This window comes from Doryrhamphus excisus, linkage group LG10, assembly GCF_037039965.1.
Source record: "Doryrhamphus excisus strain RoL-2023G ecotype Guam linkage group LG10, RoL_Dexc_Guam_v1.1, whole genome shotgun sequence".
Taxonomy (NCBI): Eukaryota; Metazoa; Chordata; class Actinopteri; order Syngnathiformes; family Syngnathidae; genus Doryrhamphus; species Doryrhamphus excisus.
In genome coordinates, this window is record NC_136366.1 from 5255441 (window position 1) to 5280815 (window position 25375).

General features: G+C 38.8%; 1 protein-coding gene across 1 annotated transcript; it reads left to right on the top strand.

The window, feature by feature from the left end:
* The first annotated feature begins 1506 nt into the window (after window positions 1-1506).
* xpo5 (exportin 5) lies at window positions 1507-25375 on the top strand. The gene is made up of 33 exons (XM_058064640.2): window positions 1507-1712; window positions 3422-3543; window positions 3609-3681; window positions 3745-3882; window positions 4680-4862; window positions 4944-4970; window positions 6412-6597; window positions 6678-6754; window positions 6829-6861; window positions 6940-7030; window positions 8413-8496; window positions 9804-9929; window positions 10009-10099; window positions 10187-10303; window positions 11621-11736; window positions 11816-11971; window positions 13294-13332; window positions 13406-13495; window positions 13586-13785; window positions 13850-13952; window positions 14027-14208; window positions 14293-14393; window positions 15654-15750; window positions 15831-15966; window positions 17686-17784; window positions 17860-17906; window positions 17980-18098; window positions 19717-19776; window positions 19910-20004; window positions 20083-20190; window positions 21703-21840; window positions 22700-22864; window positions 24394-25375. Exons 1-33 carry the CDS (start codon window positions 1611-1613, stop codon window positions 24541-24543), a joined length of 3651 nt encoding a protein of 1216 aa, XP_057920623.2. The 5' UTR covers window positions 1507-1610; the 3' UTR covers window positions 24544-25375.

Genomic DNA, 25375 nt, shown 5'->3' on the forward strand with positions numbered 1-25375 from the left:
GAGGGCCCTATTTTTTTGGGGGGGGGGGGGTGAAATAGTAATTGAAATTGAGCCAAAACATTGTCGTTAGGCTTTGTCACTGATAATCAAGTCAAAGCATTGATACTGAAACAAGTATTGGCACGCAAAAATATTCCACTAAAAATAAATAATAGGTTGTGAAAAAAAGCTACATTGTTGCAAGAATGAAGTCAAAATATGCGAATGGTAATGGTTTTATTTCATTTGAACATGCATCAGATGACAATTGAATGCATCACATAATCAGTTCACAGTTCCACATGTCCAAAAGGAGTAGGAAGAAGCAAAGCTTATTAAATCCTACCCCTCCATCTGGTACTTTTACAATTACTAACTGTTACTTTTGTTCACTTCCTGCTTTCCATAATACAGTTTACTTTTACAATCAGTAACTGTTTCATTTGTTCACTTCCTGCTTTCCATAATACAGTTTAAGTTTTTTTTTATAATGTACCTCGTACCGAAGTACGAGGTGATATGACCATCCAATGACATAATGGGTACCATAGTAAGTGTCAATATAGTGATATATATAGCACATCATGACTGGTACAAGACTCTTCATCCTTGTATTTAGCAAAGGTGTTTTATTTATTAATTTATTTTATTAATTTATTATTAATTTGTATTTAGTTTTTAAAAATTTAATTTTTTTGTCACATACCAAAGTACGATGTGATATGACCATCCAATGACATAATGGGTACCATAGTAAGTGTCAATATAGTGATATATATAGCACATCATGACTGGTTCAAGACTCTTCATCCTTGTATTTAGCAAATTTATTTTATGTATTCATTATTTTATTAATTTTATTAATTTGTATTTTGCTATATATTTGTATATTTCTCCTCATATCATATTATGGAAATAAAGTCATAATAACAAGAATCTTTGGGAAAACACAACACCTAAAACAGATGTAATTTTACAACAATAAACTCGTTATTGTGAGAAACAAACAACAAAAAAATACTTAGGGAAGAGGTTAGACTATTATGGGAATAAAGTCATAATATTATTGGAAGACAATTAACGAAATATTATTGAAGAAGAAAGTTTAAACATTTGAAAAAAAATTAAAAAAAATAGCGAAAATTGAAAACATATGCAAAGTTGATGCTATTAAACCCCGCCTTTCGCACGAAGACAGCTGGGATAGGCTCCAGCACCTGCGCGACCCATTATTAATGGGCCATTTTACCATTCTTGCACTGTATACTGCATAACTTCTCAGCATATCTCAATATTTTGCTTTACAAAATATCACATTGACCACATTTTCATTTTTCACTATATGGCCCTGGCTGGAATAAGTTTGAACCCCCCTGCATTAAAGGGTAGTAATTCTGAAGTCGTTTTGTACGGTTGAAGTGTAGAAAGTCATTGCATCAACTCGCAGTCCTCTTCGTCATAGACGATCTGTACACAGAACTACAACTCCCAGAAACGCCACTCTACGGCAAGCGAAAGGGACACATTTTTTGCACGTTGACTGTGTCTTTGAGCGTGCAAGTAGCATCCGACAGCAGGTGGTTGGTCGTGGCTCATATCGTTACCCTCCGGTGCCCAACGCTCCGTGAAACATGGCGGATCATGTGGCTGCAATATGCGAGCAGCTCATCAAAGCTGTGAATGTGACCATGGACGTAGAATCCAGCCAAATTTACCGCCTGGAGGCCCTCAAGGTAGCATCTCTACTCTTTGCTAGCTGTCTTGCTAGCATGCTCAACTAGTCTTGTGTTTTACACTTATTGCTTATAAAAGAAAATGACCTCGTAGGTAAATAGCAATACGGTCTCAACATGCTTGGGAGCTTAATGTATTTACATTATTAGCTTTTTTACGACGGCTGATTTAGACGCGTTGATTAGCAGATGTTGGTGAGTTAGCCTGGCATGCTATCATCACCCAATGCTGATTTACATTCATTCAAACGCTAGCATTAAAGGGACTGTTTTCAGCTCGCTTCAAAATGAAACCCAAACATATCAAAACACCACCCCGACTAGTATATGTAACAACTGATGGTTTAAAAGACAGATTTGACCAGATTTAATTAGTAATTAGGAAATAAAACTATGGAAAAAATGTCTTAAATGTGCGTTCGGCCCGAATAAGATAACTGGCGTGTATGGCTGTCAGCCATCGCTGTCCTTTTACATGTCTGTAAACAAGGGCAGTGTCAAGACAAGCAGCCGATAATTATGAGTCATGATGTGGTTGTCATAGGGCCTAGCTTGGCTGTACGTGAATAAAAACGATAAACATTTGGCGTGTAACACAATTACGAGTGTGCCTGAACGCCTCACGGCGCGAGGAGAAAGGAGCCTCAGCATAAAGTTGCTCATTGCTTTGTTTGCATTATATATGACCAACATGGAAGTTTGATGACTATTTTGTGCATTGAGGCTGTTTCAACTTGAAGGTTTTATTTACTTTATCATGACGGTTAATCTTCCCTTTTGGTATTAACCTTGCAAAATTGCGAAACAAACAACATTGCTGAATTTAACACACCATAGGGATAAATGGTAATGGTCATGGTTTTATTTCATTTGAACATGCATCAGATTACAATTGAATGCATCACATAATCAGTTCACAGTTCCACATGTCCAAAAGGAGTAGGAAGAAGCAAAGCTTATTAAATCCTACCCCTCCATCTGGTACTTTTACAATCAGTAACTGTTACATTTGTTCACTTCCTGCTTTCCTACTGTAATTTAAGTTGTTGTTGTTTTAATTAATTTAAAAAATGTAATTAATTTATATTTATTTATTTATCTATTTATTTATTTTTTCTTATTTATAATTTTTATTTATTTATTTTATTTAACTTTATATGTTCACTTCCTGCTTTCCATAATATAGTTTATGGGTTTATTTTATTTTATTTTTTGTCCTGTACCGAAGTACAAGGTGATACCATAGTAACTGTCAATATAGTGATATATATAATATAGTATATATATATATAACACATCATGACTGGTTAAACTTAGACTCATCATCCAAATGTAATGCATTATGTAGTTACTGTTTACACCAGGAGGTGTAAATAGTTTCTTGAAAAAACTGTTACCTCATGGGTTAAATTAAAATGCAGACTGAGTCCTGAGTGGACCAAAAAAGGGGGGGAGCTCAAATTCAACCCATTCATGCATCAGACTGTAATAAAAGATGGTGGATGTCAGTGTTCATGAAATGTGTATGAAAAAAAGTGATAGACATTTTTGCCTCCAGAATTACTATAAAATAAATTAACTAATTGATAATGCTCAATATTTTAAGTGAATTAGCAGACAACAAACATAGGAATCTAGCGTGTGTGTGTGTGCATGTAGGGCTACATCACAACATGCATTCACGGTAATGTTGTTGTCTCCTTTTGCAGTTTTTTGAGGAGTTTAAAGAGAAAAGTGCCTTGTGTGTCCCCTGTGGCTTACGATTAGCAGACAAAGCCCATCCAGCTGTCATCAGGCACTTTGGGCTGCAGATTTTGGAGCATGTCATCAAGTAAGTGCATCGAATATTCACTTGATGACAATGAGCACTCTGAATTGAATTATTATTCCTTGCAGGTTCCGATGGAACGATATGCAACAACAAGAAAAAGTCCAAGTAAAAGACTGCACCATGCAGCTGCTATTAAATGTAAGTGGACGTGTGCAGTACTGTTTGGACGTCAGGATTGAGCTGACTCCTGTTTGCACCCAGGGTACGCATTCCATCTTGGAGGAGGAAAGCTACATTAAAGATGTTCTGTCCCGCGTGGTCGTGGAAATGATCAAGAGAGAATGGCCCCAGAATTGGCCCAACATGCTCGAAGAGATGGAAAGCCTGTCTGGCCAAGGGGTGAGTCCACTCTAAATGAAAATAGAACAGAAAATCATGGAAATAGGATCAATCCGTTCCTGGGTCAAACGGTCCTGTCATAACCCTTTTTATTAACTGTACATAAGTGTAAAAAGAAGCTAACTGCTGTAGTTCAACAGTGAAAAACAAGTGTAATAACAAAACATCTAAGCATTAACATGCTTACCTTTTGTGTAAGTGTAAAAAGAATAGAACCTATGATGCTTTTCCACTTTCCTGAATGTAGTAATCTGGTTGTATTTTCTTGTTGTATTTTTTTCTAACACGGACTTCCTTATATGGGCGTGTTCCGGTAAGCTGAGTGGTACCAATTACAGCAGAGTGCGCGTGCCCGGAGGTGGGCCGTGGGTGGAATAAATTGAAACAGACCGTTTTGGAAATCCAAGGAGATACAGCTGGGATAGGTGCAGATTGTGGAAGATGTAGAAAGTTTTCTTTGTGCGAGTTATTGTGTGTTGCTGCTCTATAGGAGTCCACAACTCAATACAAAGGGCCCAAAATGAACACAATAGGTCCCCTTTAACTTCTAGCACATTATTGTGTGTTGAAAAAAGCTAAATAAAAAGCAAAAGTCATTCCTTTGATGTCACGTAACGCGGATTAGGTGTTACAAAGAAAGCACGAAAAGCCAAAGAAAAAGATCAGAGGTTCAAATCTCAGGCTTGAACACCAAGTTTTGTGCAGCTGTCCAGGCATGTTGCTCCTCCAAATCCCAACTGTGCAAGTTTGGAGGTTGCGCTGTAGGAGCATTTAGCCGTAATGGGTCATCGTCACAGGAGGCGCAGACGGAGTTGGTGATGCTGATCCTGCTGAGGCTGGCGGAGGACGTGATCACCTTCCAGACCCTTCCGCAGCAGCGGCGACGAGACATCCAGCAGACGCTCTCGCAGAACATGGAGAGCATCTTCAGCTTCCTGATGGCCATTCTCCATCTTAATATTGAAGACTACCGAAAACTGGTAATTAAAAATCCATTTCTAGGCATATCAACTCAGCACTTTGGTTATCACGTGTCCTGAGTTCTGTTTTTGTTTTTCCAGAAAGGGTCACCAGAACATGAACTCAAGGTGAGCAGTTAAATTTTACAGTTTTCTTTGGTTTTATTATTTATTTTTGTTGATTTCTTATTTACGAAATTCCCACTTTTTATTCTTAACTGTTTTTTATGCTTATATCATATTATTAGTTATTAATGATAACATCATGAATAATGAATATTTAAGTTCAAATGCAATGATGAATAAATATTATGTCATAAATGTTATTAAACAATAAACATTTTAGAAAATATAAATATGTTTTAATTATCCCAATTACCATTTTATTAAGTATTATTGTAGACATATATTTTATAATTATATTAATATATAATATTTTATAATATATGATATAATAATAATAAATAATGTTTATTTCATATATAATATTTAAATATTATATTATTGTTATTGAGTAATTGAGTAATGTTATTAAGTAACTTAATATAATAATATGACATCATAATATAACAATAATAATAATAATAATATATAATATTTATATTTATTAATTTGATATATTTTATTAAAATATTATTGTTATTGAAGAAGTCACTTATAATAATGCTATTATTATTAGTAGTAGTAAAATAAGCATGCTATAATAATGAATGTTTTCAGTAATGATGTAATCTTAAAATGATCCATGTACAGGTATTTTATTTATGAATATAATTATTACTATTGATGAATTGTGTAAATGTATACAGGTTAGTATGTAGGTGTTAATGTATTAATTGAAGTGTATTAATTATTGATATATGTTAATAACATATCATTTAATATTTCTTTGTCAATACGTTTGTAACTATGTTGGGATATAGTCCATTAAATCAGGGTAGCCGTTTCATGTTACTGGTACAGTTCATCATGTGATGTAAATAACACTATGTAAATGTACAATAAATAATTATAATAATACACCGATTTAGGGCCCTATGTTTTCCGCTCACAGAATTCCAGGCGGAATAACGGAATTGAAGGATAAAAAGGCAATATACTGGACATGAATGTCCAGTATATGTCATGGTGAGGAGGTGGTGCGTTCATGGGGGGTGGGAGTATTTCCCCAGCAGATGACTCAATGGTGGCAGGATACAAACACTAAACAGGCCCCTCCCGACCCAAACACGGAGCGTGAATGGCAGCTAGCGGCGGGTTAGTTAGCTTTTAAGCAGGCTCGTGTGGTTGTGTGCGTGCTACTCGGGCTGTATGAGTATATTTTCACCACCTTCATCAATGTAAGGAACGTTATAATTCCCGATGACAACGTGAGTGAAAAATTCCGAGAGGGACGCAACTCGTCTCGAACCATTAGCAATGTGTGCAGATGCTAACTTCCCATTATAAAAGTTAGCCAGGCTACATCCATGTGGATGTTTTATCCACCAACCCAAAAAGGGGCCTATGACCAGCTATCAAAACAACGTGTCCAAATGTCACTAAATGTTCCTCTTCGGTCTTTCTCCAGGCCAGAGCTTACTGCAGAGTTGCCGTGGCGACCCTGAACACGCTGGCCGGCTACATCGACTGGGTATCTCTGGTGTACATCACCTCGGGAAACTGCCGTCTGCTGGAGAGCTTGTGTCTGCTGCTGAGTGAGCCAGAGCTGCAGCTGGAGGCGGCCGAGTGCCTCCTCATCGCCATCAGCCGCAAGGTTTGTCTCTTGTCAGGACTCTGAAGATATGGTGGTTATTTAGCGTCGTCGTGGCTGATCACTGTGTCATTGTCTCACAGGGCAGGCTCGAAGAAAGGAAGCCTTTCATGCTGCTGTTTGATGACGTGGCCATCAATTACATTCTCTCTGCAGCCCAGTCAGTAGCTCTTATGTCCGAGTCGTGCCTCTTTATGCCTGCCAGGGCCTCATCCAGGATCTGTCTCCTTACAGGTCAGCAGACGGGCCCACGTCCTCGGAAGGACAGTAAGTAGACGAAACGAGGACACAGGTTGGGGTCGGTGATGTTTCCCGCTACATCAGGTGGTGCGGTTGTATTTGTAGAACGGTCGAGGTGGTGGAGCGGCGCTACGTCTTCCTGAAGAGGTTGTGTCAAGTGCTGTGTGCTCTGGGAAGTCAGCTGATCTCTCTGGTGGTAAGTTTGCCAATGCGGGTCTTGACATGCTCTGTGTGGCTGATTCTTGTAGATCCATGAGGTTGCCGCCGATGCAACCGCATCTATCGCTTGTCAGACCGGATATCCGGTGGATTATTCAAAACCTTCCAAAATAGCCTTTTCTTCATCCTTTTCTGTTCAATGTTGTTGCTTGTGGTTCAACATTAGCGGCAAAGCCACAGCGTTTTCCCAAACTACGTGTCAAAAAAAAAGGGAATTTCTGTGAACTTGTTATTAACGCATAACTTTGCCATACTGTAAATACACTTGAGACGATATTCACTTGATTGTGAGCTTTTACAACATACCAATATATATATATATATATCATTGTATCCTACATTTATCTCTCTCTTCATATAATCCTGTAAAAATGAGCATATTTCAAACGTAGTTCCAAATGGTGACTCATCTTGATGAATTAATTTGAAAACTGATTATCTGAGTACATTTTTTAAATCATTTAATGGGGGCTGCACGGCGGTCGAGTGGTTAGCACGCAGACCTCACAGCTAGGACACCAGTGTTCAATTCCACCCTCGGCCATCTCTGTGTGGAGTTTGCATGTTCTCCCTGTGCATGCGTGGGTTTTCTCCGGGTACTCCGGTTTCCTCCCACATTCCAAAAACATGCTTGGTTAATTGGCCACTCCAAATTGTCCATAGTGGGACAATTTGGGAATGGGAATGTGAGCGCTGACACTCAAATGTCATGGTAGCGTTCCAAACCAAAAAACACTTTTCATTGGCTATACTGTATATCTAAGTACAATTGAGACAAACCTTTATTAATCCCCAAAGTGGGGCTGCACGGTGAACAAGTGGTTACCACGCAGGCCTCACAGCTAGGAGACCCAAGTTCAATTCCACCCTCGGCCATCTCTGTGTGGAGTTTACATGTTGTCCAAAAACATTTCCAAAAGCATGCTAGGTTAATTGGCGACTCCAAATTGTCTATAGGTATGAATGTGAGTGTGAATGGTTGTTTGTCTATATGTGCCCTGTGATTGGCTGGCCACCAGTCCAGGGTGTACCCCACCTCTCGCTCGAGGACAGCTGGGATAGGCTCCAGCACCCCCTGTGACCCTTGTGAGAAAATGAATGAATGAATGAAAATAAATGTAGAAAAAACATCGAATAATGTTTGTGTAGCATTTTTTGGCAAGGTAGATTCCAAAAGGCTCCAGTAGCCATACAGGTCCACAAAAAGTCCTCAACCTCTACCATCTTGGTACCATCCCATTGTAGGAGGTTTTATTTTGGGATGGAAAACAGCCCTCACAAACTAAAACAACGGGAATGATGTATGGCTTTTTTTAATCAGTTTGTTCCCAGCACACAAATAACAAATGATCTTTGCAGGGTTCTGATGTCAAAGTGGAGGTTCCTGCAAATCTCAGCAAGTACTTTGAAGCTTTGCTGGCTTTCACCACACATTCCAGCCTGGTAAGAGAAAATCACCGGCAATGTCTGTCCAAAACAGCCCATCTATTGGTAGCGTAGTACAACGTTGTTCGCTATGCTGTACTGTCCAGTGTTGGGTTAAAAATAACACCTTCACTAATGTTTAGTTTTCCACCAGCTGGTTCAGCAATCCCTCCTTTATCACTGTTGGTAGAGAGCTACTAGAGAGCTAGCAACCTAAACGGTAGCATTCAAGTTATTTCCTTTAAACTTAAATAGCCAAAAACTTACCACTTCCACACGGATAGGGAGGATAACTATTAACAGTTATTTAGTCTTTAACATGAACATGAATCAAACGTAATAATTTTTTCTGGGTACATGATACCATACAGCATCCATATCAAACTTGCGCAAGGCGGGGGCCTCAAACTAGTGTCCTGCGTGCCACATTTGGCCTGCGGGCCGTGTATTTGAGACCACTGTCCTAGAGCTCCTGGGACTCGAAATCAATTTGTGGTGCTTTTTGAATCTAATGGGAAACAATCCTATCTCGCTCTTATGTGACAGGCACAGAAGGTACGCTTACTAATTACAACTAGCATAGCATGATTCCTAATCTTCACGTTGAACAATAAAATAGTGGAGTCTCATAATTAACAAATTAAAAAGATTTATGTTATTAGAAGACATATTATATATGAGTTGAGTTATGAGTCTGGCCTGTGATATAATCCCATATGAACACACAAACTAGTGTCCTGCGGGCCACGTGTTTGAGACCCCTGGCATAGACTCTATAGCGCCACCCACTGGTGGAAATGTATATCTGCAGTAAGTACCTTCCGCACAGTCCAATCGTCAAAAATTTTTTTATGGCTGGTTGGGGCGTCAAACAAGACATGACCACGTACCCGCCTCGGCACCGGTGTCACCCCCCCTCCTGGTTGAAAATTATAAGTGTCGTATCTCCTTTATGCCTTATCCGATCGCACAGGGTTTTTTTTCCCGATGGTCTGTGCGCCCAATTTGCTCGCGCGCGTACCCCCGAGCGGCACCGGCGTGCTCGAGCTCACTCGTCACTACTTGCAGTTTTAATATTGCCATTGTTATGCTTGAAAGTGCTCAGTTTAATGTTCATATTTACTAGTAAGCATATTTAGTTTTTTTGAAGTGTATTTTTGAATTGGGGTTCTAAGCATGAAGTGGTGAGGGATTGCTGTAGTTTTTTTGAAGCAGTTTAAAAAAAAATATATAGTTTGGTAGTGAGCAGATGTAAATATTCCCAGCTTCTGTATGCCAAAGCAGTGTGAGCCATCAACCTCAATCCGCCTCATTCTCCTTCCCAGTTTCTGAAGTTGTCCACGCTGCCCACTTGGGCGTCCGTCTTCAGACATGAGAGCCTCCCCCAGGAGCCCGTCGTCTTAGACGTGGCTGTCAAATACCTCAGAACAGCGACCACCAACCTCGTCAAGGTGCGTGCGCTGCCCTCGCCTCAGCACTCAAAAGCCCAACCGGCGGTCCGTTCATGTTTTTCCCCATCTTCCTTTGCAGAAGGGCTTCCCATCCAGGAACGATCACCCGAGCTGTCAGTACTCCCGTGTGGACTTTGACAGCGATGAGGATTTCAACTCGGTCTTTAACTGTAAGCCGTTTTGCTCTTCAAGTGTTCTTTCTTTGTATCTTTCTAAGTTTCATTGACTGTATTGGTGCTTCCGCCCACCCTCCGTAGCCTTCCGGGCGCAGCTGGGGGAGGGCGTGAGGTGCGCGTGTCGACTCGTCCCCTCGCAGGCTTTCCAGATGGCCGCCCTGTGGTTGCAATTCCAGCTGGACAGCGACAGTACTGCATGTACGTATATACTCCTTGTCACTCTGTGGGTTTATTACGGGGGCGTCTTTTGGGGGGGTCAAGGCAAACCCAGTCATCGGGGCCTTCCATGTTCTTGTACTGCACTGACAAAAGCTTGTTTTCCATTTTAAATGTATTTTTCTATTTATTATTTTGGAGTTATATTATAAACTTCTTTTTTATCATCGACTAACAAGTGTCAATATGAGAAAATTCTATTTTCTATTCTATTCTATTTTATTTTCCATTCAATTCTATTTCCTGAGCTAGATAATAAGGATCGACCGATAAATCGACCGGCTGATATTTGCGTTCTTTACTTGAATCGGTATCGGCCGATACACGCATGGGTTCGCCGATGTATTTTTCCGTCGCATGATTTACACACATGGCGGCATGGTGGACGATTGGTTAGCGCGCAGACCTCACAGCTAGGAGACCAGGGTTCAATTCCACCCTCGGCCATCTCTGTGTGGAGGTTCTCCCCATGCATCTCCGGGTACTCCGGTTTCCTCCCACATTCCAAAAACATGCTAGGTTAATTGGCCACTCCAAATTGTCCATAGGTATGAATGTGAGTGTGAATGGTTGTTTGTCTATATGTGCCCTGTGATTGGCTGGCAACCAGTCCAGGGTGTTCCCCGCCTCTCGCCCCGAAGACAGCTGTGATAGGCTCCAGCATCCTCCAAGACCTTCGTGAGGCTAAGCGGTAGAAAATGAATGAATAATAATACCAAATTTGGCTGCACGGCGGTTGAGTGGTTAGCGTGCAGACCTGACAGTTGGGAGACCTGAGTTCAGTCCCACCCTCAGCCATCTCTGTGTGGAGTTTGCATGTTCTCCCTGTGCATGCGTGGGTTTTCTCCGGGTACTCCGGTTTCCTCCCACATTCCAAAAACATGCTAGGTTAATTAGCGACTCCAAATTGTCCATAGGTATGAATGTGAGTGTGAATGGTTGTTTGTCTATATGTGCCCTGTGATTGGCTGGCCAGCAGTCCAGGGTGTACCCCGCGTCTCGACCGAAGACAGCTGGGATAGGCTCCAGCACCCCTGCGACCCTCGTGAGGATAAGCGGTAGAAAATGAATGAATGTGAATGATTTACAGACAGGCATCCGCTGGGCAGCTTTGTGTTGGAGTCCACGGAGAAAACCCATGCATGCAACATGCAAACTCCACACAGGGACGGCTGAGGGTGGGATTGAACGGGCTAAACATTAGACCACCGTGCAGCCCAAATCAGAGCTTTTATTTAGTAAAACACTCTTTTTGTTCTTGTGAATTCCCAACTTATTTCTCTCATGCTGCTCCTCCAGCTAAGACCAATGAGGGCCCATGCTCCCTCCACTCACCTCCTGTGCTGGAGTGGGACGCAGAGAGCGTCTTCATGGAGTGTGTGGTTTCCCAGCTCCTGAAGAGCCTCGAGGAGGAGGTAACCAGTACCAGAAAGTGTGAAATAACATCAGGACGACAAGTTAGATAAATCCTCGGCGTCCTTTCGTCCTGTGTAGAAGTTCCCCGTGGATCAGAGCATGGAGCTGCTGCAGGCCGTGCTCAAGTACAACACCAAAGATCCTCTCATCATGTCCTGCGTGCTCACCAACGTGTCGGCACTCTTCCCGTTCGTCAAACACAGACTGCAAGTGCTGCCTCAAGTCCTTTGCAAGGTCAGTCCAGGATATTGAATTTGCTTTGCATGAAATGAATATTCATGATTGTAGAAAATCAGTACATGGTGATAGATAAGTATAATATTTTGCAGGCGAAGCTATAAAAAAAAAAATTTGATGCAAAATGTGTCAGGAAACACAAAGTTTATTCAAACCGTGTTGAACCCTTAACGCACTTAGTTTGGAATGGAATGGCCTTTATTGTCATTATACAAGATGTACAACGAGATTGGAGAGCTTCTCCTTGCAATTAGGTTAATTGGCCACTCCAAATTGTCCATTGGCGACCCGGTGGTTAGCACGCAGACCTCACAGCTGGGAGACCAGGGTTCAATTCCACCCTCGGCCATCTCTGTGTGGAGTTTGCATGTTCTCCCTGTGCATGCGTGGGTTTTCTCCGGGTACTCCGGTTTCCTCCCACATTCCAAAAACATGCTAGGTTAATTAGCCACTCCAAATTGTGCATAGGTATGAATGTGAGTGTGAATGGTTGTTTGTCTATATGTGCCCTGTGATTGGCTGGCCACCAGTCCAGGGTGTACCCCGCCTCTCGCCCGAAGACAGCTGGGATAGGCTCCAGCACTCCCTCGACCCTCGTGAGGAAAAGCAGTAGAAAATGAATGAATGAATGAATAAAAAAATAACCAACTTTCTTAAAGACAGTGAATGCATCATGGCTGAGTTTGTGAGAAACATGAAAAAAAGCAGCAATGATTGATGAATATATTTTGGAAATTCTGTGATAAGAGTAAACATAAAATTCAATAACTGTACTGTCAAAACAAAAAATAAATATAAATATATACATTTTATTTTATATAAATATAAAAAATAAAACAAACAAAAAAAACTATAAAAAAGAATAAGAGAATAAGCGGTAGAAAATGAATGAATGTTAGCTAGCCAAAATATTAAAAATACCATCAATAGTTATTTCTTCTGTAAAAAGAGAGGAGGTAAATATAAAAATATATACATTTTATTTTATATAAATATAAAAAATAAAACAAAAAAATTTTTAAAACAACTATTAAAAAAAATTTAAAAAAAAAACAACTGCCCCGCCTCTCGCCCGAACACAGCTGGGATAGGCTCCAGCATCCCCCGCGACCCTCGTGAGGAAAAGCGGTAGAAAATGAATGAATGAATGTTAGCTAGCCAAAATATGAGCAAATACCTTCAATATTTATTTCTTCTGTAAAAAGAGAGGTGTTCCTCAGGGTTGTGTTTTGGGCATTGTGTTTCAATGCTGATGTACTCTTGTGTATAAAAGTCCAACAAGCGTGTTAAACTGTTTCCTCTTCCTTGTGTGTCTGCAGCTGTTTGAAACTGTTACATTTGAGCCTCAGGAAAATAAGGTTGGTGTCCAAAATATTTAGTTTTTCTGAGCTTCCCGCATGCAAACTTTTTTTTTTTTTTGCTCCGACACAGGGGCCACGCACCCGAGCCGTGAATAACGTGAGGAGGCACGCCTGTTCTTCCATCATCAAAATATGCAGGGATTACTCGCAGTTCATTTTGGTAGCTAACGCCATTGAAAGCATCTCGCTTTAAGCTAAGCCAAACGGATAAATGTTTAATTTCTTTTTTATTTTCTTGCCCTTGTTGCAGCCTTGTTTTGACATGTTTTACAACCACGTCAAGGAGATGTTCTCCAGCGACACGGCTCTGACACACATGGAGAAAAGCGCACTGATGGAGTCTCTTGTGCTAATAAGTAACGAGCTGAAGGACTTTGACAAGCAGAAGGCTTTCATAGATGAACTGTTGGCCTCCGTGATGGCCGACTGGACCTCAGACGTGATGAAGCAGTGAGTTGATGGATTCTGTTTGGTTATTTTGACGCCGCCGCATGACATTTATATCTCCTCCCAGGGTGCTTAGCAACCCTGCGGCTTTCCTGTCCTTTGTGGGAGCCGATCAGGTGGTCGGCGAGCAGCGCAAAGACTCAGACACAGCTGGCCTCAACAGGGGGCGGGTACGCATCTCAAAGCAAAACATTTCAAAACATTAATATTTTGGGTCTCAACGCCACATCCGTCACTCTCTCAGCTTGGCTTCTGCTTGAACGCCATGCTGGGTGCGGCCAAGCGGGCACGCTGGCCTGCCGATCTTGATGCCGCCAAAGCCGGAGGCTTCATGGTAGGTTACACGCCATCAGGAGCCCCCATTTATAGAAACCCCTGCGCCGCACAGTTTTTGGCTTTTCTGCCTAATCTACTAGCTCTTATCAGGTACGTGGATGGCGTTCTTTACTTACCTGTTCATCAAAATGTTCCTTAAGCTCATTGGTTACTTACGCTTCCTTCTCGCCACAGAACTCAAAACAGTTTGTTTACACCGGAGAACAGAGCTCGCCTCAGCGAGACCTACACCAGAGCGCACGACGTGATGGACGGAGACAGAAATCTGGTTCTTGGTCAGCCATTTTTTCCTACTACTACTAGTACTAGTACTACTACTACTACTACTACTACTACAGTAATTCCTCATCAATTCAGTGCAAATTCAGCAGATTTTTGCTAATTAAAAAAATATATACCCTGTGATTGGCTGGCCACCAGTCCAGGGTGTACCCCGCCTCTTGCCCGAGGACAACTGGGATAGGCTCCAGCACCCCCGTGACCCTTGTGAGGAAAAGTGGTAGAAGATGAATGAATGAATGAATGAAAAAAAAATATATACACCCTGTGATTGGCTGGCGACCAGTCCAGGGAATGCCCCGCCTCTCGCCCGAGGACAGCTGGGATAGGCTCCAGCGCCCCCCGCGACCCTCATGAGGAAAAAGCCGTACAAAATGAATGAATGAATGAAAAAAAATATATAAAAAGACCAGAGTGGTGGTCCCCCCCTTTCAAGAAGGGGCGTTTCAAATAAAGGGGGGGGGGTCACGCTCCTCAGCCTATTCCAGGGTGCTGGAGAGAAGGTCACAAACGTATTATGATTATGAATATTATGATGATTATGATTATAATTATGACAGTGATTATTATTATACAAACAATATTATTATCATTAATAATAATATATGTATATTATTATATAAATAACGTTACATAACATTATTATATAATATAATATAAAATATATAATAACTATAACGAATGTATACAACACACACATGTGTATATATATAACAACACTATAACAACATATTACAATAATAGTATTATATAAATAATAATAACATTATTATATATAATTTTATTATGCTGCGTTCTCAGTGCTTAACTTAATAATAATAATAATGCTATTATTATATATATTTTATTATTATTATATTAATAATAATAATATGACAAATAATTAGTTATATTAAATATTTATTTATTTATATAAAATTATAATTATAACATACATTATATTAATAACATTAATTACTATTAGTATAATATAATATTATATTAATGATATATATTATATTATTATATATAAATAATAATATTATTATTGTATATAATATTATTATTATTAAGTTAAGCACTCTGAGAACGCAGCATTTCGTCTATATCCTGTTTATAGGACAAAGGTTGGAAATTTTTTAGGTTTTCAAGTGGGCCCTGAGTTGGTCAAGTTTGGGACCGCCTGTTCTATAGTATTCTATAGCATCATCCCTTGAAAAGATATACTTTTTGGTTAAACATTAAACAAACCTTGTGCTTGTTTTTATGTTCTTCAGGTCTGGCTCATCCTCTTGTGGACGCTTATGATACTCCTACTTTTAAAACAAACCTGGAGCGCATGCAGGGATTTTTCAGCCAGCAGTATGACGCCTGGTAAAGAAAACGCTCCCATTTTCTTCCTCCCGTATTGATTCCATGATGGTTTGAGACGTAATCATACCTCACCTTTGCAGCTTCCACCTCCTGGGGAATGCAGGGCTTTCCTTACAGCAGGAATTCTTCAACATCGACAAGCTGGCTGAAGAAATATCCGCCTCTGCGTTCTTCTCCCTCGACCACGTGCCGGATCACAGACTTCGCCCCATTATTCATATCCTCTTTTTGCTTGCTTTGTTTATTAGCCTGCTGATTCATTTGGTTCACATAATCTAAACACCTAATCATAAGCCAATAAGATCTAATGTAAGAGCCTGACTGACAACATAATAATAATAATTTTCATTGGTAGGACACTGTCAATAGGATTGTTGTCATGTACCCTCATTTCTGTATTATATAGTATTGAAGTGGCACCCACAAATGTAAAAGATTTGTACAAATCTTTAGGCTGTAAAAACGATTCTCAAAGCAAAATATCAATACTCGGATCCTTGAGTCATGTGAGATCATGTATAGGATTAATGGCAACGCAGTGGAAACCAAAGTAACCAAATCACTGAGACTTTGTCGAAATAAGTGAATATGTTTTTTTCATTTTATGGGTTATGGTTTGATTCTAAATAGACAATATTTAACAATTTTCCAAACACATTAGTATCATCGGCACTGGATCGGTTTCGCAGATACCACCCTGAATTTTATTCAGTATCCAACTGGAAAATAAATTAGCGGTATCGCACATCACTACTGACGAGGGCGTGCACACAAAGCATTTTTATTAGAAGTAATGTTTATGATTTTATGAATATATTCTTAAATGTATGTATTATTATTAGATATTTTTATTGTATTTATTTATTTATTTATTTAGTCAAAGCAAAATCCACTTTTTTATCGCCATTGGATACATTGAACTTGTCAAGTTGAACTTAACACTTTTTGGGCTTAAAGTATATTGTTGTTATTTTGTGGTTTATATTTTTTGTTTGAATTTCTTTATTAAATTATTATTATGATTTAAATATGCACGATGGATGTTACATTGCAATGCTGCAAAAAACATATACAAAAATAGATATATATAAATTGCAAATTTCCCAAATGAGGGACGAATAAAGGCATATCTTATTATATATATATATATATATATATATATATATATATATATATCCCCCCCAAAGCGATTTAAAAAAATAACCCAAACAAACATTTTTGTGGCTTTTGACCAAAAGTCCATGTGACTGAACGCCATAATAAATATATATAATACATACATTTTTTTAAAATAAACTTACAAATGATAAAATAATTAATTCACTAATAAAAAAAATAAAAAATAATTAACTAAAAAATTCATTAAAAAATACTAAACTATCAAAAGAAAAAAATATATAATGAATAAAAAATATTAAAGTGCAAAAGGAAATAAAATAATAATTGAAAAAAGAAATCCAAACAAAAAATATAAACCACAAAATAACAACAATATACTTTAAGCCAAAAAAGTGTTAAGTTCAACTTGACAACTTCAACTTATCCAATGGCGATAAAAAAGTGGATTTTGTTTTGACTAAATAAATAAATAAATGTAATTATTATTTTTTTTTATGTATGAATTATATATATTTATTATGGTGTTCTGTCACATGGACTTTTGGTCAAAAGCCACAAAAATGTTATTTTTTTAATTATTATTTGTGGGTTTATTTGCTGCATATATCAGCATATATTTATTTTTAAATATATATATATATATATATATAAAATCTATTTTTGTATATGTTTTTTGCAATGTAACATCCATGGTGCATATTTAAGTCATCCCAGGTTCTAAATTGTAGTCATTTGAAATGACTTTGTGCGGGTGTGCCTAATAATTGGATATCATAATTAATTAAGGATGTCAAGATATTTCCTTAACGCGTACTACGCTTGTTTCTAAGGCAGATGGTCCTGTCGTGTCCCGTGGAATATCACGAAAGTCTCCTTTGCCCGCTGCTCGGCCCTCTGTTCAACTACATCCTTCAGGTGTTGTCCTTTTTTGCATGAATCGTTATGGCGTTATGAAGCTCGATCCTTCTCATCACATGATCATTTCTTCAGCGTTTAAACACCAAGTGGCAGGTGGTAAACCAGAGAGCTGCCGTCAAGTAAGTGTGACATGAAATAATGCAAGCAGCTAAAGATATCTTAACATTGAGGGACATGATTGATTTTCCCTAGCGGGGAGGAAAACGAGGAGGAGGAGGAAGAGGTGGTGTGTCAGGAGAGTCAGGTGACTCAGGAGATGCTGGAGGAGCAACTGGTACGCCTGCTCACCAGGGAGGTGCTGGACTTTATCAGTACGTTTCTTTCTCTTCCTTTCCTTGCTTTTTCAATTGGAGGACCCTGAACATAGCACGAGCTCTTGTTTTGGGAAAATCTGAGCCCGGTTATTTTAACCGCTACTTAACATTTAAACATAGGTTCAATTCTTAATCCGCCGTTAGCTAACCGAGCATTAAATATGTGTGTCAATAAGTTTTTTTGATTGTTTAGCAACTAAATTAATATTGAAACTATGTCACAAATTTAAAAATGGTGGCTTAAATGTATCATGAATTAAAGTAATCAATATTTAACACAGATTTATAGCGAAATTAAACCCACAGCGTTTTGAGAGAACCACAGTGCTCACTGACTGGAACACGATAGTCCCGCAAAAAACATTTCCACTCGCGATGTTGTGTAACCACGGCCCACCCCGGTTCACCTGAGCTCCAGGGCACCAGCGGACGTCTGACAAAGTGCGCTCGACAATGAGTACTCCTCCTCTTTGGGCAGGTGAGGTTAGAGGAGCAGCAGCGGTGCCTGCTCTTTGAGTTCATACACGGTAAGTCAGGGGTCTCCAACCAGTAGATCGTGAGCTAAACACTGCTCTTTATTCATTTATTATCCATACCCGTGAAATTGGAAAGTGTTGTTTAGGAGTGTAGCCAATCACAGCGGCGTGGGTAAGCAGATTCGGGAAGATCTAGAAAGTTTTCTGTGCGTGTTATTGTGTGTCGCTGCTCTATAGAAGTCAACAACTCGATATAAAGGGTCGCGAAATGAGGTTCCCTTTAAGGCTGGCAAAAAATTAAATTAAAGTTGTTTTTTTGTCACAGAATAAGTACAGTAATAATAATAATCCATTTAATTTATAACGCACTTTACATCAAATGAATGAGCTCAAAGTGCAACAGTTACAATAGAAGAATAAAAGTTAACAGCAAAAGTCACAATAACACAATAAGAACAACTAAAATAAGAATAGCAGTGGAGGTGGAAATTACCAAAGCCATTATATAGCCATTAAATATGCATTAAAATAGGCAAACTATGTAAAAGCTTTTCTAAAAAGACTAATTCTAATTAATTAATTCTTTTTTTAAGAGAGCCCCCACTGAGGAAACACTGGATATATGGGATAAGAAATATAAAAACATAAAATAAGAATATAGAAAGTATATATAGAAATAAACATAAAAATGAAATATATAAGAACATTAATAAAAACTAAAGTAAGCATGTGTAAAACTATAAAAACATTTGGTTAAGATCCAAAACAAAAGGTATAAGGTATAAAATAATCATTAGCTAAAAGTCAAGTTAAAAAAAGAGTATACTAGGAGCAAGAGTTAAAAGCTAAATTAAATAAGTATATAGTATAAATAAATAAGTATAGTATATATAAATAATATATATATAAATAAGTATAATAATATTTTTAAAAATCTCAACGTATGGTTATTGAGCGTTTGTGTTCATACATTTCAAGAATAATGTGACGTCGCGGAAGTACTGCCGTGGTCTTGCACATATGCAGACCCAATGCCGTTTCGGGTACGGGTTGCATCATGACGTGCTCAAACCCTATTCTTGACACCGCAAGTTCACCCCACCAGGACTGATTGATCCATTGTTATTTTGTCTTTCCAGCTGTAAGCTGTATTTCACGAAAACTACCCGAACCTGCTGCAAACAAGGAGGAAATAGACGGTAAGATGGAGTCTTATATTATAAATATTATGTGTGATATTAGCAATTTATGAATGGGTGAATATGTGCTTGTCGTGTTTGAAATCATCCTATATTGGAAATGTTTGGGATGAAACGTACCATTGCTGTGCAGAGGAGGACGCCATGATGGATGCACCGCAAGCGTCCTCCACTGCCCCGCCCACAGAGGAGCTCACCCAGCTGGGGAAAAGCCTTATGAAGGATGAGGTCGGTTACGCTCGTCTCATGTTGTCTCTTTATGGAATCAACTTCCAACTTCTTATGATTTTTTTTGTCTTCTGGCAGAACATCTACATGACCATGTTGTCCTTTTCCTTCACGTCGCTGTCATGGAAAGACGCCACATACTGTCACCGCACGGCGTCCATCATCTGCTGGACACTCCTGCGTCAGGTAACGCAGCACCCAGACAGCACAGGCCAAAAGAAACGTGTGTCTTCTACTCCATTGTTTTCTTCCAAAGGTGACCTTAAGGTGACCTTGAACTCTTAAAGGAAGCCCCTCATAGCCTCATTTCATTGTTGGCTGTGTTATTCACTTGGAAAAAGAAATATATTCCCTCAAATTTCTCTTAAATACCTTGAAATTGTAATAAATCAATTAAATTGATCATGTAAAAAAATCATAAAAATATTGCATTAAAATGTATTTTATTATATATTTTAATTGAACAATTTGTCACAGGAATGATAAAAAAACATACCCCAAGATTATTAGCAAGAAAGGTCAATCAAAATATTCATGAAATGAATCATTAAAAAATATACATTTAAAAAATGACATAAAATGTTATAAATTGATAATGTAAAAAAAAAAAAAATATATAGCATTAAAATGTTTTTTATCATATATTGTAATTAAACAATTTGTCACAGGAATGATTAAAAAAAAACAAAAATATTCATGAAATGAATCATTAAAAATATACATTTAAAAAATTACATAAACATTTTATTGTAATGCAGTTTTTGTAATGGAATAAATGTTACAATAAATTAAAGACATATATAATAATATACTGAAATTATTATTATAGTTGTTATTATTATTAATTTATATTTGACATAAAAACAGACAGAGTCAATATCAAATGCATTTGAACGAAAATAAATAATTTAATGAATATCATATTGTATTATAATTACATCAAATGTATTTCATGGTAAAGGTTCAGAGTACATTTAATATGTAATTGTATATATTTAAACAATGCAGATTATATTGTAATTTATAACAAATATCCCTACAATCCGATTGATTTCATGGTATAACATACTGTATATAGCAACATACTGCAAGAATATGAATCCATAATATGAAAAAGATTTAGGTGTAAGTATATGTTGAAATATGGGCTCTTCTCTGTAAGAAACAAGTACGGTTTGTTATGTTGCAGGTAACCCAAATGTACTGTCTCCTCTCTAATAAACACCTATCACTATATCCAGATGAGTAAATAAAGGCTGCCTGGCCACTACTAAAGGCTGCCTGGCCACTACTAAAGGCTGCCTGGCCACTACTAAAGGCTGCCTGGACACTACTAAAGGCTGCCTGGACACTACTAAAGGCTGCCTGGACACTACTAAAGGCTGCCTGGACACTACTAAAGGCTGCCTGGACACTACTAAAGGCTGCCTGGACACTACTAAAGGCTGCCTGGACACTACTAAAGGCTGCCTGGCCACTACTAAAGGCTGCCTGGCCACTACTAAAGGCTGCCTGGCCACTACTAAAGGCTGCCTGGCCACTACTAAAGGCTGCCTGGCCACTACTAAAGGCTGCCTGGCCACTACTAAAGGCTGCCTGGCCACTACTAAAGGCTGCCTGGCCACTACTAAAGGCTGCCTGGCCACTATTAGTATCACAACAAAGGATCTTCATTCCATGTGTTTGCTGTCTGCTCAGGTGATCGGAAGTCATCTTCTTCCAGAGGCGGTCACTTGGTTCTACGTCAGTGTTCTCAAGGGCCTCCAGACTCACGGGCAGCACGAGGTCTGCAACTCCAGCCTCTCCCAGCTGGCCATGCACATCTACGACAACCTGGTAAGCCTCAAGCAGGACCGGCCAGAAGGACAAAAGTGTCAGCATTGGCGCCACATTTGGGAGAGGGTTTGAATGCAGCACCTCTGTACTGTGACGCGGTGCATGCATTTTTACCTCCATTGTCTCATAATTTGCTACAAGATCTGGGTTTGAGTCTCCGTTGGACGTGTCTCTCTTTTCTTTCCTCACTTCAACGGGTGTCCAAATTGCAGCTTGAGGGCCATTTGTGACAGGCAGCTGCTTTTATTGTCTCACAGCACATTGTAAAAATATTCATTCATTCATTTTTTACCGCTTTTTCCTCACGAGGGTCGCGGGGGTTGCTGGAGCCTATCCCAGCTGTCTTCGGGCAGGAGGCGGGGTACACCCTGAACTGGTTGCCAGCCAATTACAGGGCACATATAGACAAACAACCATTCACACTCACATTCATACCTATGGACAATTTGGAGTGGCCAATTAACCTAGCATGTTTTTGGAATGTGGGAGAAAACCCACGCATGCACGGGGAGAACATGCAAACTCCGAACAGAGATGGCCGAGGGTGGAATTGAACCCTGTTCTCCTAGCTGTGAGGTCTGCGCGCTAACCACTCGTCCGCCGTGCCGCCATTGTAAAAATATTCCAGTATTAATTAGGGATTTCTTGTTCTTACTCAGTACTTTTCTTAAAACTAATGTTAAATTGGCACGGTGGTTTGCACGCAGACCTCACAGCTAGGAGACCCGTGTTCAATCCCACCCTCGGCCATCTCTGTGTGGAGTTTGCATGTTCTCCCCGTGCGTGCGTGGGTTAATTATCATTCTGACGGCCCATGTGTGACTCGGGTATCAGTAACATGTACGTCTTCCTCTCCCAGCGTCCTCGTTACACGGAGCTGAGATTGGTGATGAACCAGGTCCCCGACATCAACACGGAGGCCCTGGAGCTTTACGACCGCAGGCTGCTGGACCCCAACGCCCAGAAAGTTGGCGAGAAGAAGAGGAAAGACCAGTTCAGGAAGCTCATCCGAGGAACTGTTGGGGTAATGCCGCATATGACCACCGGGTGGCAGTGTTGCCTTGTTACATTTTAATGCCAAGTCCAGGGGTCTTAAACTCAATTTACCTGGGGGGCCACCGGAGCTAGGTTCTGTGTGAAGCCGGGCTGCATCAGGTTTTCAAAAAAAAAAAACATTTATTAAAAACTGGAAAAAAAATCTATAAAAAAAAATTCTCATAAATACCTTGAAATTGTAATAAATCAATTAAATTGATAATGTAAAAAAAACATTAAAATATTGCATTAAAATGTATTTTATCATATATTTTATTTGAACAATTTGTCACAGGAATGATAAAAAAAACATACCTCAAGATTATTAGCAAGAAAGGTCAATCAAAATATTCATGAAATGAATCATTAAAAAATATACATTTAAAAAATGACAAAATGTTATAAATTGATAATGTAAAAAAAATAATAAAAATATTGCATTAAAATGTTTTTTAGCATATATTGTAATTGAACAATTTGTCACAGGAATGATTAAAAAAAACAAAAATATTCATGAAATGAATCATTAAAAAATATACATTTGAAAAAATGACATAAAAATATTATAAATTGATAATGTAAAAAAAATAAAATATATATTGTAGTTGAACAATTTGTCACAGGAATGATAAAAAAAACATAAAAATATTCATTAAATGGGTGAAGCCGGGCCGCATCAGGTTTTCAAAAAAACCCCAAAACGCATTTATTAAAAACTGGGGGAAAAAAATCAATTAAAAAAAAAAAAACATCTTCAATGCTTTTGCTTCTGCTATACCCTACACTTTTTCAGTACTTTGGTTCCGGTTTTCCACAGCAAAATATCTGATAAAACATTCCACTGTTCTCAAATATCTTAATTTTTATTTTTCTATACACAAAATAAGATAAAAATAAATAAATAAATTAAGAATAAAGACAATAAATCAATTAATCAATAATAAATAAGTAAAATAATAATAAAACAGCAAATAAGAAAAACGTAAGAAACCACATACAGTTGGTAGAGAAATGATTTTTTTCAGATTCAAATGTACCGTATTAACAGTTATTTAACCTTTAACATGAACATTAATGAAACTTAATAATTTTACCCAATTAGCAAGTTAGCATCGTACTCAGTTCCATCTGGGAGCAGCGTCGTAACTTTAACAACATGTTTGATGAGATGCTTTATTTTCCCTTTTATTCCAAATCATTTCCTGCATTTATTTGTACCCAACATCATAAGCCTTTAGCTTCATTTCTAATCCAAAGCAAAACAGGGCGGGGTAACAGGGTAAGGTAACAGTATGGGCGGGGCAAAAATCATGTTAATTGTCTCCGATGTGCATTAAACTTTGGTATCAAGGTGGGGGCCTCAAACTAGCATCTTGTGGGCCGCATTTGGCTCGCGGGCCGCAAGTTTGAGACCACTGGCCAAGTCATTACTCTGCAGATTGATTCAAGGGCGTGTTGGACAATTTTGTGTGATAATCAGCACAAAAAAAAAAAAAAAAAAAATCTCTCTGCCAACAGAAAGCTCTGTGCCAGCAGTTCAAGAAAGAAGTCCATATCCGGAATCTTCCATCGCTTTTCAAGAAAGTGAAAGCAGACAAGGATGTGCTGAGCAGCGAGGAGTCGGCAGGGCTCACGGCACTCTTTGACCCGGAGAAAAACTCTTTGTAAGCGGAGAGCAGCACCTCTTCATCATTGAATGGGACTCAAAAGAGGCGTGTCACTACCAACCAACCTGACATGACTGCTGATCCTTTCCTTGTTCTTCATACGATCACACCGGAGACTCCCAAGGTCTCACAAGGTCAAGTCAAGAGCGCAAATGTCTTATTTTCACACTAATCACTCATTCAGCTCCTGATTATGTTTTGCATCAAAATCTTTGGTGAGGAAATATTCCCTCGAGCTAAAATGGAGCAATTATTTCAGAAATAGATGAAGAACACTCACATTTTTAATATGAATTGAATTTGACTGAGTGGACTCCACTCAATCCGATTCATCGTATTGGATACCTCAGGTGGAATTTTTCGGAACGTGGCTTCACCACGTTGCTAAAGTGGAGATAAGCTCAAAAGTTTTTAGAATTAATGCGAGTAATGCAAAGTACTCAGTCAGGGCCAGGTGAGTTTACGTTCCCTGTGGAAGGCCCAACTACTTTTTTTTTGTTTTGTTTTTTTAAATCGTTTATGTTCCCATGTGCCAATGCGTCATGGTCAGCAACATGTGCCCTAAAAGGTGCAATGGTGACATTCCTACACGGTCCAAGCTATTGTTTTTACTATTATCTAACTTTAACGGTTTTTCTCTCCGTAATGTAGACGTAGCCCCCACTTTCACTTCATTGCATGCAGCAGGCAGCTCCAATACCGCACCAAAAAAAAAAACAAAGTCCCTCAGATTCCTAGAACTCAAATTAGTTTTCAATGAAATACCTTCCACTGTCTCTGTAAGGATTGTCAGTTTTTTCTTTCAATAAAAAACGAACGTTGTTCAACACTAA

Excerpts from the sequence above, each read along its gene's own strand:
- xpo5 (XM_058064640.2), top strand. The coding sequence starts at position 1,611 with ATGGCGGATCATGTGGCTGCAATATGCGAGCAGCTCATCAAAGCTGTG. Across the intron at positions 9,930-10,008 it reads CGACCACCAACCTCGTCAAG|AAGGGCTTCCCATCCAGGAA; the intron begins GTGCGTGCGCTG and ends CTTCCTTTGCAG. Across the intron at positions 17,785-17,859 it reads TGTTCAACTACATCCTTCAG|CGTTTAAACACCAAGTGGCA; the intron begins GTGTTGTCCTTT and ends TCATTTCTTCAG.